This window comes from Ovis canadensis, chromosome 26 (genome assembly GCF_042477335.2).
Source record: "Ovis canadensis isolate MfBH-ARS-UI-01 breed Bighorn chromosome 26, ARS-UI_OviCan_v2, whole genome shotgun sequence".
NCBI classification, from domain to species: Eukaryota; Metazoa; Chordata; class Mammalia; order Artiodactyla; family Bovidae; genus Ovis; species Ovis canadensis.
In genome coordinates this window covers 46709097-46725097 of record NC_091270.1, presented here as the reverse complement: position 1 = coordinate 46725097, position 16001 = coordinate 46709097, and the positions used below count along the sequence as shown (strand labels likewise).

Sequence of the window (16001 nt, the reverse complement as noted above, 5' to 3'; positions counted from 1 at the left end):
AGTCAATGGGAGTTACCAAGGATTCAGAACTCTGCAATGTTTCATGAGGAAAATTAATGGAAATGGGCCACACAGTGGGCCAGAAAAGCCGTTTCTCAGCTCCTTCATAGTTCCTGCGACCTTCATGGATCTGGAACAAAGACCCTCTGAGAGAACTTCACCTTTAACACATCTGACTCAACACCTTTACAGGGGGATTAAGAAATCGAAGGGAAGATGACAAAAAAAAACCCAAAGCATATCAAAAGATTCTGCAACATTTTGAAATTCACAGGTAGATTGGTCAGATGTTTGCAAAGTGGACAATACCATCTTCAACCAGTTCTATTCTTTTTAATATTCTCTTATCCCGATGTTGAAAATTTCTATCAAGGGAAACTGTTATAATACATCCAGAACTTTTAATCCAAAGAGAACCCTGTTTAGTGATTTGACTTCATAACTTCTCTCAAAGTCAACTGAAAAGAAAATAACAGGGACTGTGGCAAAGGAGAACACCTGTAGTTGGAAATAAAAATAATAGAACAGAGAGAAGTTCCCCTCTTTCAAGAGAACAACTGTCAATTCCTATTCATCTCTTACAAAAAGGCCAATAAAATTTTTGTGGGAATACATATGAGTTTTATGAGACTTCCTGCACCGGTAAATGAACTTTGCATTTAAATCCATAGAGTGAGCTTCCTTTTGGCTTAAAGGATTTTTAATGTAAGCCTGGAAGACTGCACAAGCAATGCTCTAAAAACTGTAAATTACCTTTATGGGGCTGCAGTCTCGTGAAGCTGGGAAATGCAGCGTTTTGGTGGCTTCTTTTAAGTCATGTTTAAAGCTGGGCTATTAGACTTAGATGCATTTGAGCATTGAAAGATTTGGCATTAAGTGGGCTATCCTGTAAAAATTTTAAGTCGCCTACCAAGTATGAAAGACCACCTTTATTGTTTCATTTTGCTCTAGGACAATAAGACTTTTGAGTGTAAGTGCTTAGACTGAGTGAATCCCTTTCAAGAAAGGCAAGATGATAGGAAAGTCTTAAAACCAAACCAGGGTTTAGGTTGCAGTGAATAACCACAAATTCAAGCACCAGCTAAGTCTGTCTGATGCGCAGTTTCATCCTCTTCTGCCACACACAAACACATCTTGGTCTGTAAATCTCAACAATATGGGTTCTCTTTGGAATTCTATTATAAAATAGTGTGCAATCCTGACCTGCAATGGCCACAGAATCTCCTACTGTAGAAAACCTGTAGAAATTCTACATGGGATCCTGGAAGAAATGAGAAATGTAAAGAGGAAACAATGGATTGAAAGGTGGATTTGAACTTTGGGCTGAAATTTGAGGTGAATTATGTTTTTTTGCTTCCTTTATCACACTTATTTATAAAATTCAGGCCAAAAAAAAGAAAATGGAGGAAATTCTAGACAGGAATTAATAAATTCTTAAAACAATCTAGATAGATTCTAGGGAAAACATGGACATTTTCCATCTGTTTTAAAGTATAAAAAATGTATCAAAAATCTAAAAAAGATCTGTGTGGATTCATAGAATAGATGAAACAATTAAAAGGCCAATTAGAAGAGAAGAGGAAAAATGGGTAGGATATTTAAAACAAAAATCATCCAAGACGGATAACAATATAAGCTCTACACTGTGTTTAAGTTTGCATTCAGCAGTTCAATGCAGATTCTTTCTGTATACCACCCATGCCAATCAACCCTCAGGTTTATTTTGGGAGATTGACCATCAGTTTCCACTTCTATCTCAAATCATATCGGGGTAGCAAATGATTTACACTTTTGCACGTTCTCTGTTTTGCTCCTAGAAGGAATAAACAACTTGAGTACACTAGCAAAAAAGTGTTTTCCTGATGGAGGTGTGGTATTTTGAAAATATGTTCAACAGTTCTAGGAGGACTTGTTCTATATAACATACCTTTGGTTCCTGAGAAAAGCAAGATGCTTTTGAATTTCATGTAGCAAAGCCTTCTATCAAATACAAGGGACCTTTGTACCACATATTCATTAGAGCAAATGGCCAACACATTAAAGAGTTCTTCAAAGCCTTACCCAGGGTATTGTAAATTCACCTTAATTTTGGTTGTTTTTCACTTAGGTGGAGATTCATTTTTTTAAACATGGGATCTATGTTGTTTAAAAAATTGGCTGCATCTCTACTGCCAAGTATTTCCCATCTCCCCCATTCCCTATTTTTATTCTAATGGAGTCAACCGCTAGGTTCTAAGTCCTTGACTTTGGCTGTCCTGATTCTGGACAGCTAATTAAAACATCCACTAAATGAACAGGAGCAAATCTGTTCATCTTTAGTCTACCAGGATATTTTGTCAAAAATAATTAAACAGGATAAAAGATGGAGTGAAGTGTTAACATGGGGGTCATGTACTATCTGTGGATTTCAATTCTCCACAATATTGTTGCCTTTCATTTCAAACATAGTACACTATGTTAATGGTCCTTAAAGTAAACATACTCAAGAAGGTTGAATTATTGGAGCGTGAAGGCTCTCTGAACAACGTGTGTAGTTTGAGACATTGGTAGAAGTATTTCTCGTGTCTATGTAGTCGGATAACATTTAGAGCAAAGACCATTTGCTAATTTCTTAAGAGGCAAAACGAGGATGACCTATAGTCTCTATGGAGAGATTTTGTATGAACACAGTACCAAAAGGCTGGAAAATTCAAGAACTGGATTGTAAAGGACCCTGAAACCCCTCATCCCTTCATAACCACCATGCTGGGGAACTAAATCAACGCCTGCACCCTAGGATGACAGCTTGAGATCTGTGGCATCTGCATTCATGTTTCCTTGGATCTGATTCGACCTCTCGTCTCTAAATCTGTGCGTAAGCTGTGTTCTAATAACTTGCAACTTGAGTGGCTTGGCTGAGAATTAGAGATGGTTCTGTTGAGTTAAGCTAGAAAAAATAAATTCCCATACTGAAAAGTCTATGTTCCTTGAAACTTCTCCCCTAGTGTAAGGGGAAGAAAGAATGTGGATAGATTTGTCCTTGGAGAAAATGAAGGTGGGGTAGGTATGCTGCAAGATGAGCGTGTGGTCTCTTACCTCTCGACCTATTGAGTGGCTGGGATAGATAGGGAATTGGTGCTGGTGTGGTGTACTCAGATTCAAAATTCTAAATGCCCTTCTTGACACCGTTGAAGTCTACAAATGAGTTGGCAACCCTGCTTCACTTCTAAAAGCCAGTTTACACTGATTGCCAATATCTCCCATGCCAGTTGGTTAGAAAACTCTTGACAGTCTGGTACCAGCATCAGCCGGTCCTTTGGGGGTGCATCATTAAAAATCTATTTCAAAACATGCACTGATTTAATCTCTGCTTCCCAGCTTTGCTACAGCTCATCTTTCCCCACAGTTATCTCACTTTATCCTTGTCACTCCAAATCTGAGCAGTCCTTCAAGTGTGAACCCAAGTATGGATTCAGAGGAGACTGTAGAACCGTCTTATGTTTAAGAGAGCTAGTACTTTTCCCTACCAAGATATTCTACCTATATCAAATTCAGTGTCTTCAATCGGGGATATTGACTGATTATAAATGAAGGCTGAACTCCCCAATGCCACTGGGCAGAAAGCTGCCTCTTTCTTTCCCATTGAAAGCAAATGTCCCAAAGCTGGCCATCACTCTCTCAGGAGAGGAAGTGGGCTAGTGTCCGTTTTGCCTGCTGTAGTTGAAGTCGGCTTCATCAAGCTGGGATTCCGCAATGTTCGAGAGTTTCGTGTGTGTCCTTCCAATCTCTTCAAGGGCACAGGCCAGGGAGTCAAGGTCACCATCGTGCTGATGACGAGCTTCCCACAGGTTCAAAATGACAGCAGACGGGCTACTTTGTGTAGCAAAATAAGACAAATTCCTAGACAGAATTGAAGAAACAAAATGACAAGGCAAAAATAAACAGAAATAAAGGAACGTATACAGTCGTTATAAGGGAATTAGAAATGAACTGTAAGAGCTATTATTTTACTAAAGAGCTCCATTAAAGTAGACCTGGGGATGGTCTAGTTTGTATCAGATCACTCAACTGAAACTGTGCTTTGGAGGGTTTCCAATGACCTTCTTATCCTGTAAGTGTCCTCTTGGTCCTCACCTTCCTTGAGTTGTGTGTGTGTGTGTGTGTGTGTGAGCGTGTTTCTCTCTTGAACACCCTCTTAAAAAGCTCTGTTCCACTAACTTATGTGATGATATAACTCCTATTATTTTTTTCCAAAATATCCGACACTTCTTTATGCCTCCCACAGTGATTATACGTGCTGTCAAGATTTTATCTGTGATTCCTTGGGCTCATATACCAAATGGACTAGTTGTCAACTCCAGTGGACAGTGTCTAAATCGGCACCTCCTGTCTTCTAGGTTAATGTGAGCTAGTGACAGACTTTCTAAATGACCGAGGGACTGCTCCAATTAGGTATCAGTCTTCCTCTGCAGACTCAGTGCATCAGGAATCAGTATAATCTCCACGCCTCCTACTGGCCCCCATTCTAGTAACAAATATTCTACCCATTAAAAAAGGAATAAAAAAAGCAAAAAAGCATCCCAGTAACTACAGCTATTCTTCTAATCTCTCACACTAGGACATTTATTTTTGAGCCTTCTCTTTCTTTCTGACAAAACAGCAGCTTCCTTATTTATGCTCTATTGAATTTACAGTTGAATCACAGCAAACGCCTTCCAGCTCGTTAGAGCTCCAAACTCTCTAATATCTCCTGTTTGTTTCTTCAGTCATCAGGTATCTACCTGTTTTCACTGCCTGCCTTGGTCTGGCCTCATCCTAGCTATGGCTATATATGTATTTTCCCTCCATATTCTTTTTTTCCTTTGAGCCATTAACGCTGACTGAGGTAATGCTTTTCTCCTTGCCTTCATCCAGTGAATTCTGTTGCTAGGAAATGCCCACTTTCCCTCTTTCCCCTCTGTTTATGAACATCCTACACTCTTGTAAGGCCCGGATTGTGCTGGGTTGGCCAGAAGGTTCATTCAGGTTTTTCAGTAACATCTTATAGACAATTCTCATCTCTTTGCTCAACATGACTTATTATTTTTCTCTTTATGCTTCTACTTACATTTTCATGTGAGTAAGATTCATATATGTATATATCCCATGTTTGTGAGCTCTGCCTTCTCACTGTGATTGCAGACACTTGGAAGGGCCATAGCTAATCATTTTCTGATTCTGCAACAACACTGATCGTAATACTGTGACAGGTATTTATTCAATATCTATCGACTGAGTAATTGATTGCTTGGAGCTTGTTTCAGATGATATGAGATTTTCAGTGAAAATAAATGATAACCTTTTGGACAATAACTTTGCTACGATGAAGACTGAGACCACACAGAGGATTAAAGGTCACAGGTTTTCAGAGGTACTTTTACAGCAGGGATAGAAATGTCATGGTAGAATTCTGATGAATTGAAAAGATTTCCCAAAGTCAACGAAGATTTGCCTGTCTTGAGGATGGTATGACTTTCAATCATCAGACTCAGCATGTAATCACAAAGTAGACTCCTAGAGCCAAGAGCAGTTGCAAGAGAAGACAAGTTTTTAAGGGCTCATTATCATTTATAAGCAATGCATGAACAGTAATTTTGAGTGAATAAAGTTCTATTTTGTTCAAAAGTCTGAAGAGACTACTTAAAGCTAGTTGATTGCCAAACAGCACAAATATCAGGGTACGACAGACACTTTCCAATACATCTGAATCTTAGTTTGAGAGAGGGAGAAGCCCAGGCTAAAAAATAATTCTACTTGCTTTTCCTTTTATCTTCTCTTTCCTTCCTTCTTGCTCCCACTGCCCTCCCCCCATAGGTGGCCCTGGAATCCAGTATAGTTATTTCTACACTACTAGAAATAGCAAAGCAAATATTGTTTCCGTAGTTGAAGGGATCCTGGTTCCTTTTACTTAAAACGTTGCTTTGAATGCTGCCACTTCCTCCTACCTGTAGGGAGCTGTTTGTGGGGAAAGGCGCTATATCTCCAGGTCTATACATAAATGGGCACATCCCACCCAGTGTTCAAGCAGATTACAAACTGGAGAAATAGCTGAAAAAGAGGCAAAAACTGAGAGGTGTGACTGGATGCTAGGTGGGCTGTGTACTAATTTGTATCTATGTAATTTGAGAATAATGACCACTGACACACATTTGTGACATGGGGGAAATAATTCTGTATGCTCTCCAATGTCATTTCAAAGGAAGACAAATGCTGGCAAGCACCACAAAAAGAAGTACAAATTTCTTATATTATTGAGGGTTTATATTTTGTATTTGCTACTGATGAATAATGGACTCAGCTCTAGGGGGAGTGACTGGAATACTCGTGATCCTATTAACCCCACAGCTACCCATTATTCTATACCATGGGTGACAAACGATTTCTTTAAAGGCCCACAGAGGAAATATTTTTAACGTAGGGACCACATCTGGTCTCTACAACAGCTACTCAACTTTGCCATGGCAGTGGGAAAGTAGCTATTGGCAATGTGTCGGTGAAAGGGTGTGACTGTGTTCAAATTAAAACTTTATAGAGACACTGAAATTTGAATGTCACAGTTTTCACATATCACACCATATCACTCTTGCATATTCTCCTGAAACCATTCTAGCTCTGGGGCTAGAAAAGCAGGTGTTGGGCCAGATTTGGCCTGTAGGTCATGGTGCCGATGACATCCCATGTTTTGTCGTTTAACTCAAACTAGACTTCCAGATGTAGTAGCCATTTGAGAGAAGATGAAACTGACTATTCATCTGGTGCTGAAAATTAGCCCTAGACGGTTGAAGTTGCTGGGGTCCCTGAGCTACATGCCCTGTTCCAACCACTCTGAGATCTTTATCCTTTGTAACTGCTGGGAGAGCTTTGACGTTTGACACGAGAAGATGATCTGGGCATAAAATGTAAAAACAAAACTTTAGGAGAGGCAGAAGAAAATATGTTTTGGAGGTTGGGATTAATCCTTGTCCCAACAAACTATTCAGAATATTCATAGATGCTGCTGCGGTGCGAAGTGTTACAAGCACACCTGCCTGGAGGAAGAACAGCAAGGCTGCAGGATGAGTCTTGTCAGGCACTGGGTTCTTAGAAGCCCTGCACATGCCCCCATGTGCAGACTAGGCACCCAGGGCTACAGGAAGCTAAATGATCAAAGAGGCAGAAATAGAACTCTCCCTTGGCACGGATCTCCGAACATATTGTAGCAAGTTAAATGTGCTCCCCAAAGCGTGTTTCAGATTGACGCTCTCAATTTATACAAGTACACTCGGCAATACACACAAATCTCAAATTCCACTTAATTTTAGTAGATACATGTAGCAGCATATCAGCCTTATTAAAAATGATTCAGTCAGCTTTGGGATAAACAGACATCCTATTAAACTATACTTACCTGTCTACCCCAGGATAATTAATAAACAAAAGATGCTAGAGTGCTACTGCTATAGGCCAGGAGGCCCTAACCTCTGAGATTTGATGCCCAATGATCTGAGATGGAACTGATGCAATAATAATAGAAATAAAGTGCACAATAAATGTAATGCACTTGAATTTCCCTGAAACCATCCCCTGCCTCCTGTCCCCAATCCATGGAAAAATGATCTTCCATGAAACTGGTCTCTGGTGCCAAAAAGACTGGGGACATACAGACTATTTCTCAAAGATAGATGGATTCTTTTACTGCTTAAGTGTTTGTTGCTCAGTTGTGTCCAACTCTTCACGACCCCATGGATTATAGTCCACCAGGCTCCTCTGTCCATGGGATTTCCCAGGCAAGAATACTGGAGTGGGTTGCCCTTTCCTTCTCCAGGGGATAAGCCCGACTCAGGGATGGAACTCAGTTCTCCTGCATTGCAGGCAAATTCTTTACCATCTGAGCCACTAGGGAAACCCCATTTTACTACTTACATGTGTGCAAATGTATTATGATATTTTTGAAAATGGGTATACCATATATCCATTTGGTTATCTTCCTACTTCCCTTTTGAAATTATTTTGATCCCAATCTGTGTGACCCATTTCTCTTCATAATAATGCTGGTACATTTAAACACTGGCAGGTAAATGCAAACACGGTTCAGGAAATGCTGCTAATACTAGAAAATAGAATTCATAGCAATAGTTGATTTCCTGAGTGTCTTTTTCTTTTTTTTTTGGAAATGAAAAAGGAACATTTGGCAAAAACAGACATCTTGAAATTCAGGTGGATGACTCCAACAAAACAATTTTTTCCTTTCTCTTTGAAAAATGTTTAAAGAAGTCAGTGTTTATTATGCTGGTCTTAGATGCTTCAAATTGTTACTTTTTTATGCAGTGAATCTTTTGTCATAGGCTTTTCAAATTCTGATCGACTAAGATAATTCTGAAAAATAGCAGCCATGAAATTAAAAGACACTTAGTCCTTGGAAGAAAAGTTATGACCAACCTAGATAGTATATTCAAAAGCAGAGACATTACTTTGCCGACTAAGGTCCGTCTAGTCAAGGCTATGGTTTTTCCCATGGTCATGTATGGATGTGAGAGTTGGACTGTGAAGAAGGCTGAGCACCGAAGAATTGATGCTTTTGAACTGTGGTGTTGGAGAAGACTATTGAGGGTCCCTTGGACTGCAAGGAGATCCAACCAGTCCATTCTGAAGGAGATCAACCCTGGGATTTCTTTGGAAGGAATGATGCTAAAGCTGAAGCTCCAGTACTTTGGCCACCTCATGCGAAGAGTTGACTCATTGGAAAAGACTCTGATGCTGGGAGGGGTTAGGGGCAGGAGAAGAAGGGGACGACAGGATGAGATGGCTGGATGGCATCACTGACTCGATGGACGTGAGTCTGAGTGAGCTCCGGGAGATGCTGATGGACAGGGAGGCCTGGCGTGCTCCGATTCATGGGGTCGCAAAGAGTCGGACACGACTGAGCGACTGAACTGAACTGAAAGACGCTGCATATTGTGTGAAAGTGAAAGTTGTTCAGTCATATCTGACTCTTTGCAACCCATAGACTATGTAGTCCATGGAATTCTCCAGGCCAGAATACTGGAGTGGGCACCCTTTGCCTTCTCCAGGGGATCTTTCCAACCCAGGGATCAAACCCAGGTCCCCCGCATTGCAGGTAGATTCTTTACCAGCTGAGCCACAAGGGAAGCCCAAGAATACTGGAGTGGGTAGCCTATCCCTTCTGAGTGGATCTTCCTGATTCAGGAATCCTGGGTCTCCTGCATTGCAGGTGGATTCTTAACCGAATGAGCTATCAGGGAAGCCCTGCATACTGTATAGATAAGATTATCTACTCTAAATCTTAGGAATTTACTTTAGAATCACCCGTTGTCTTCAATTCTTTTGTTCTAAATCCTGTAGACTCAATGACCTCATCTTTTCCTTTGGAAAGCTCACTGAAAGAAGCCAGATAAACCATAAAAAGTACATGCTAAGACACCTAGATAGATTTATCCATGTACATTCATTAAGTAGTAATAGTTTATTTAATTTTGTTTTGTTGCCCCTATAAGCTTTCTATTCACCTGAGCTCTTGAGGAGATGTTTTATTACTATGGTTAATTTCATCTTCCTGAGTCTTCCTTACCCTGTTGTCCCTCATCCCCAATTAAAATTCCATTCTTTATGTGGAAGCCAGGGCAGAATTGAGAACATAAATTGTTAGCAATTTCACTAGTTAGACACAGGCCAGCTTATAATGGTGTATATGGGTCAACCACCAAATTTTAATATACAATCTCAGTTTTCAAAATACAGCCTCAGACTAATGACCATGTTAGTTGGAAATTAGGTTAGATTTGAGAATTTTTGGAAATAATTACTGTGCTTTCTGTTCCCATTTTTGGGTACAGAGAGGAGGAGAGAATTGAGGATCTAATGATAAAATTCTGCCATTTACTATTGCAACCCAGGGCTCATTTTATGAAAAGGCAAAGTGTCTAGGTGTGAAGCGAAAGATACCAGCCTTTCTTTAGTACTTGAAAGAAGTATTCAAATACAAACATCTTAGGGAATAGTAACATCTAAATCCTCAGTCAGTTAACAGAAAGATCAGATAACAGTAATGGAGGCAGCGCAGGTCTGAGGCTCTGTGTGAGCCCTGGGGACATACAGGCAGAAAGAGCTACCCAGGGCACGTGTGTGCTTAAAGCTGGAGTCTGCCTGTCTTAGCATCTTAGTTCTATCTTGACTATGTGTGACCTATAAGGGACTGCCTTTCATTCTGAATTCCAGATAACAAAGCCTCTATTTTAGTGACTCAAGAGCCTTGCTACCAGGGGGTTGATATGCCTATTTGAAAGCTGCAAGCTCTTCTTTGTAACTAATTGTGAGAATGAATGAATCTAGCAGGGGACCACATCTGAGCTGCAGCTTCACATCTTTTAGCACGGAAGATGCCTCATCACAGGCACATGCAATACTTTCATGCAGAATTTAGGGGGTCACTCAACACTTCCAAGTAGCAGGGAACCACTTGCACCTGTAACACTGAGGCAACAAATTTGTTTCTATTCTATAAACCATTGCCATTTATACCTATGTCCACTTTTTCTAAAAAATATCTTCTTTCTGAATAGTTTGGCAGCATACAAAGTGAAAACTAAGTTAAGCTGCCTATAATAAATTGGGAGACATCATTACTAGAATGGTGCATAATCCTACTGTATAGTACCAAACAGGGAATTGAAACATAGTCATAATGAAAAAAAATATTAATATCCTTGCTATCATCCTAATTGTCTCATTTAATGAAAACCTCTTATGTGACCAAAAACAATCTCCATATGGTTCTTTAAATGCAAATAGAAGAGAAAAACCATTTATACTGAATAACTGTAATTGGACACAGCATAAGCATTTGCTCAATTCATCAAGCTTTCATCCCCAGATTTCATCCTCACTGGCCACTCAAATCAGCAGAGCAGCTTTTAGGATAAACCAAGTCTGATTCACTTCCTAAAGAATAGGCAAAAGATGCTCATCATCATATCACCTCTGCCTCTCCACCCCCCCCCACCAATGCCCCCCTCTATCCCTGTGCCTTCACATGAAAGGAAGCTGGTATGGGGAACCCAAGAGGAAAACATAAAGGCAGTTGAAAACATGCTGAGTTCCACTCTGTTGTGCCCTAAGGGTGGTGCATTAATTATTTTGGGCCAATTAATCTGGCAATAAAATTAATATTAATAGTTCTTCCTTTTGCTTATTCCATTATCTGGCTCCTGAAAGGGACTAGCAAGGATTCTTCCTTCTTTAGAAAATGGATGTAAGCCTTGGAGCCTTCAGGACCCCCAGTGAGCTGCCAAAAGGAATAAAGCCAGTTGTAGACTCTGTTTTCAGCTCTCCAGCTTCATTCATTATAAGCCTCTGACAATTTCTCATATTTGGCAGTGAATGGCAGTGAAAACTGCAAAAGCAAATCTCAGATTTCTTTGAATGGGGATATAGCATGGAAAAATACGTCTCATTTAAAGTTCTTCTTCAATAACACTGAGATATTTTCAAGAATCCTGAGGATAGAGGAGAAAGACCACTATTTGTTCCAAGATAAAAGACCATGGTACTAATCCTGAAGGGGGAAAGGGAGAAACAGTGATACTTTTCCATTTGAAAAATACTCAATGTGTTTAAATAAATCTTCACACATACTGAAAAGAAATAGTTAAGTACTTTATTAAAGGATTATTTAATGAATTAGTAAAATCCTCCCCATAATTTCATTTTCTCCAATTATGAAGTCAAATCCAGGGATTCTGACTTTGTCAGCATTTGTACTACTGCTTGAGATGAACCCACGAAGAGAATGATTTTCACTATAAAGGGGCTTGGGCATGTCCATCTTTTCTGAAAATTACATTAACTTAAGGGATAGGGCTTCCCTGGTGGCTCAATGGTACAGAACCCACCTGCCAATGCAGGAGACGTGGGTTCAATCCCTGGTTCGGGAAGATCCCCTGGAGAAGGGAATAGCAACCCACTCCAGTATTATTGCCTAGAAGGTCCCATGAACAGGGGAGCCTGGTGGGCCATAGTCCCTGGTGTTACAAAAGAGTCAGACATGACTTAGTGACTAAAGAAAGAAGGGAAACTTAGTCCTTCAAAAACCAGTGCAAACTCACCCCTTGCATAAAAGGAATACAATGCCCCTGTCACCACTCCTGCAGCTTAGAGTGGGAGCACCACTTTGGTTCTCTGCTGCTGCTGCTAAGTCGCTTCAGTCGTGTCTGACTCTGTGCGACCCCATCCCTGGGATCCTCCAGGCGAGAACACTGGAGTGGGTTGCCATTTCCTTCTCCAATGCATGAAAGTGAAAAGTGAAAGTGAAGTTGCTCGGTTGTGTCCGATTCTTTGCAACCCCATGGACTGCAGCCTACCAGGCTCCTCCGCCCATGGGATTTTCCCGGCTGGAAAATCTGGAGTGGGGTGCCATTGCCTTCTCCATTGGTTCTCTGGGAGGGGCAGAAACAGCTTCTCTCGCATACTGCCTTTAGGAGAAAAACCTGCCACTTACAAGCTGTATATATGGTTTGTTCATGGCTAAACTGGCCCCAGGCTGTTTTCAGATTCGTATTAGTAGGCAGTTTCATGAGTCATTACCTTAACTGGGATGAAGCCTGAACACCCACCACTTGGCTGTGTTGGGTCTCTCTGGCTTCACACTGAGGGCTCTTCAAATTCAGACTCGGCAAACTCGGCAAAGGTCTATTGGGCCAGAACCAGAAAATGTGATTTGAGGTTTATCATACTTTGCCTCCAAGGACCTGTGTCATGAATTCTATCTCCCCATGTATTAATTTACCTTAGAGTTATGAGGATTGCTTTTTTTTTTCTGAAATGGCAGCCTCGCACTGTCTTTATTATTTAAAGGTTAAGGATGTATTTTCTAACCGCTAGCCTGCAAAACCCAGACAGTTTCATTTGGTGTAATCCTAGCAAATCCCCCAACACAAGAGTGAAAATAAAGTCTCACGGGTCCTTGAGTGACCATACTTGGTAGTCTGCTGTGAAGCAGGCATTCTGTATATATTTTGTGATCACTTTTTCTTTTCTCCTCCTCTTTCCTTTACCCCCAAAAGAAAGCTGGCACTGGGCCTGTTCCACTTTTAGTGAATTCTCAAGTTATTCAGAGATAGATTAATAAGCTGTCTTGTGACATTCCTCTGTCCTTCCCCACTGCCCTCTGGCCATTTCACTGCTCCTGTGCCTCCAATTAACAGGGTGGGTAGGGGGAATAAAAGGATGTGACCTCAACGTGAGAAAATTCTGCTTCTCACTAAAGGTCCTGTTAAAAGATCTGGTGGAAAAACAAGTTATCATAGCACCACTGATCAGCCACGAGGCTTGAGAAATGTCATTCGCTTACAGTTTCTACACCATCATCTAAAAACATTAACATCCAAAGTACAATTGAACACACAGCTGACTGATGAGCAATACCTTTCTCCAGCAGTACTTCAAAGAAGTATACTATTATGAGAAACTCTTAATAAAGTGTAATTTATCTACTGCATTTCATCTTGGAATCCTTTCTTCCATTCTGGCTGCTACCCTTCTCCTCACCCTTTTGTATCTCATGCACTTTATCCAGCATCTGTTCCCATAGCAACCTGGTCACGCTGCTGTTTTCACAAGGATTTCTGGAATATGATCATCATGAAGTCTTAAAGAAGAATGACCTAATAGTAGAATTTCAGGTACTGAGGGGAAAGACAGGAATCTTCCATAATAATAGCTAAATTCTCTTTTGAGACCAACTTTCAAAATCCTTTGATGCTTATTCATATCAATTCTATTAGGGAAGATTTTAAGGTCAAGTATACTATCCAAGGGCTTCCCTGGTAGCTCAGCTGGTAAAGAACCTGCCTGCAATGCAGTAGACCCTGGTTCAATTCCTCGGTTGGGAAAATCCCCTGGAGAAAGGCATGGCAACCCACTCCAGTATTCTTGCCTGGAAAATCCTCACGGACAGAGGAGCCTGGTGGGTTACAGTCCATGGGGTTGCAAAGAGTCAAACATGACTGAACGACCAAGCACAGCACAGCATACTATCCAAAGAAAAAGATCGTGTCATTCATTCAGGGCAAATTTCTTGATTTTCCCAGATGTAGAAAGTACAATGGAGAAGGCAATGGCAACCCACTCCAGCACTCTTGCCTGGAAAATCCCATGGACGGAGGAGCCTGGTAGGCTGCAGTCCATGGGGTCGCTAAGAGTCGGCATGACTGACTTCACTTTCACTTTCATGCATTAGAGAAGGAAATGGCAACCCATTCCAGTGTTCTTGCCTGGAGAATCCCAGGGATGGTGGAGCCTGGTTGGCTGCCGTCTATGGGGTCACACCAAGTTGAACACGACTGAAGTGACTTAGCAATAGCAGCAGCAGCAGAAAGTACTATCTAGGTATATCTAACTGTAATTTTAAAAAGTATCATAAAAATACAAAATGCTATGGAAATTTAAATATGGGTGAGTACTTCTGCTGAAGCAGTTAGTTTCTGATATTACTTAGTTTAGTTCTCAGCAAAGGTCCCTACCCTCTACTCCTATGTGATCAATTCTTTATTAGTCCCACCCACCTACCAATCAGCTGTGGCCAAGAGCACTTAAGTGGAGAATTATTGCAGCTGGATTTGTAGAATAAAAGTGCAATCTCAGCTCTGAAAATGCAGTAAGTATGGACTCTGAGTAATAGTTTGCTCACAGAATCTGTAATTGCAGCTGTTAACGATGACATTCTTTGCTGGGCTGTGTGGCTTATTTATCGTGATCCATATGCCAGGCAAGTTGCAAGGCCACCTGTGTTGCCTTACAGCATGCCCCCCCTCCCAACCCCCCGACATGTCTCACAGTCTAAGCCTTTAACTTACTAGTTCATGTATCTTCTTTCCTATTCAGATCTAAGTAGGCACTTGTTTGACAAAAAGGCAAATTATCATCAGTGACATTTGCATTTACCAAAAGGAGGAGAATGTTTTCACTGGCAACATGATAACAGCCACTGTTTCTCTCCACTCCGTTTGAAACGCTTCCTTTATGGTTTGAGGGCTGTTGCTGTACTAACTTTTCACTTTTGGAAACTGAAAGGAAGGGGAGAGTCAGGTAAAGATGCTGTCACAAGACAGAGGTAGGTGAATTCCCTAACAGAAGAGTGACTCTTGTGATGATCTTTTGTGATACCAGGGTTGATGAAATCTTAAGCTACAGAACAGCTTTCTTACCCAATGATATTGGCCTGTCGACAATGTCAGATTTCTGTGTTTTAACACACATTAATGATCACACTAGCAACTGATGATTATGTAATGTAATAAGGACTCTATTATTTGTAACCCTAAGAGAGCAAGATCAGTGATTTCAGATTATGCAACAAGAAGTTTTAACAAATTACATCTGAAAATATCCTTCACCTGTCACATGTTTCTTCCCATGCTGGAGAAGATATATATGTGTGTATGTATACATGTGTGTATATATGTACACACACATACACACACACACACATATATATAGATATACACACACGCACTTTCATATATATATTCAGGTTTCCCTGGAGGCTCAGATGGTGGTAAAGAATCCACCTGCAATGCAGAAGACCTGGTTTTGATCCCTGGGTAGGGAAGATCCCCTGGAGAAGGAAATGGCAATGTACTCCAGTATTCCTGCCTAGAGAATTCCATAGAGACAGGAGCCTGGTGTGTTATATGCTCTGTGGGGTTGCAAAGAGTTGGGCATGACTGAGTGACTAACATTTACTTACTAAAATTGACTGAAAATGGAGATTTTCTTGAAACTATGGTAGGAACTTTCCAGAGTAGGTTATTTGAATTTTGGATGTTAAGGACATTTCAGCTTTCCTAGAGAAAGGGTTTTCAAGGAGAAACAGAAGCAAACAAAAGCAAACTGGCACACCAAATGTTCTTGTGTTTTGACCCTGACATTGGAGGGGACAGCGTGCCCCTGTGTAGCTGTTATTGCTCATTATAGCCGAGACACAAAAG

The 16001-nt window shown here is 40.8% G+C and overlaps 1 protein-coding gene across 1 annotated transcript in view; it reads right to left on the bottom strand.

Annotated features, from left to right (window-relative positions):
• Window positions 1-316: 316 nt before the first annotated feature.
• The window catches only part of UNC5D (unc-5 netrin receptor D), a 647189-nt gene continuing 631504 nt past the window's right edge, over window positions 317-16001 (bottom strand). The window contains exon 17 of the mRNA XM_069572893.1: window positions 317-3879. Within this exon, the coding sequence (XP_069428994.1) occupies window positions 3675-3879 (205 nt within the window). The 3' untranslated portion in view covers window positions 317-3674. The remainder of the gene's footprint in view (window positions 3880-16001) is intronic.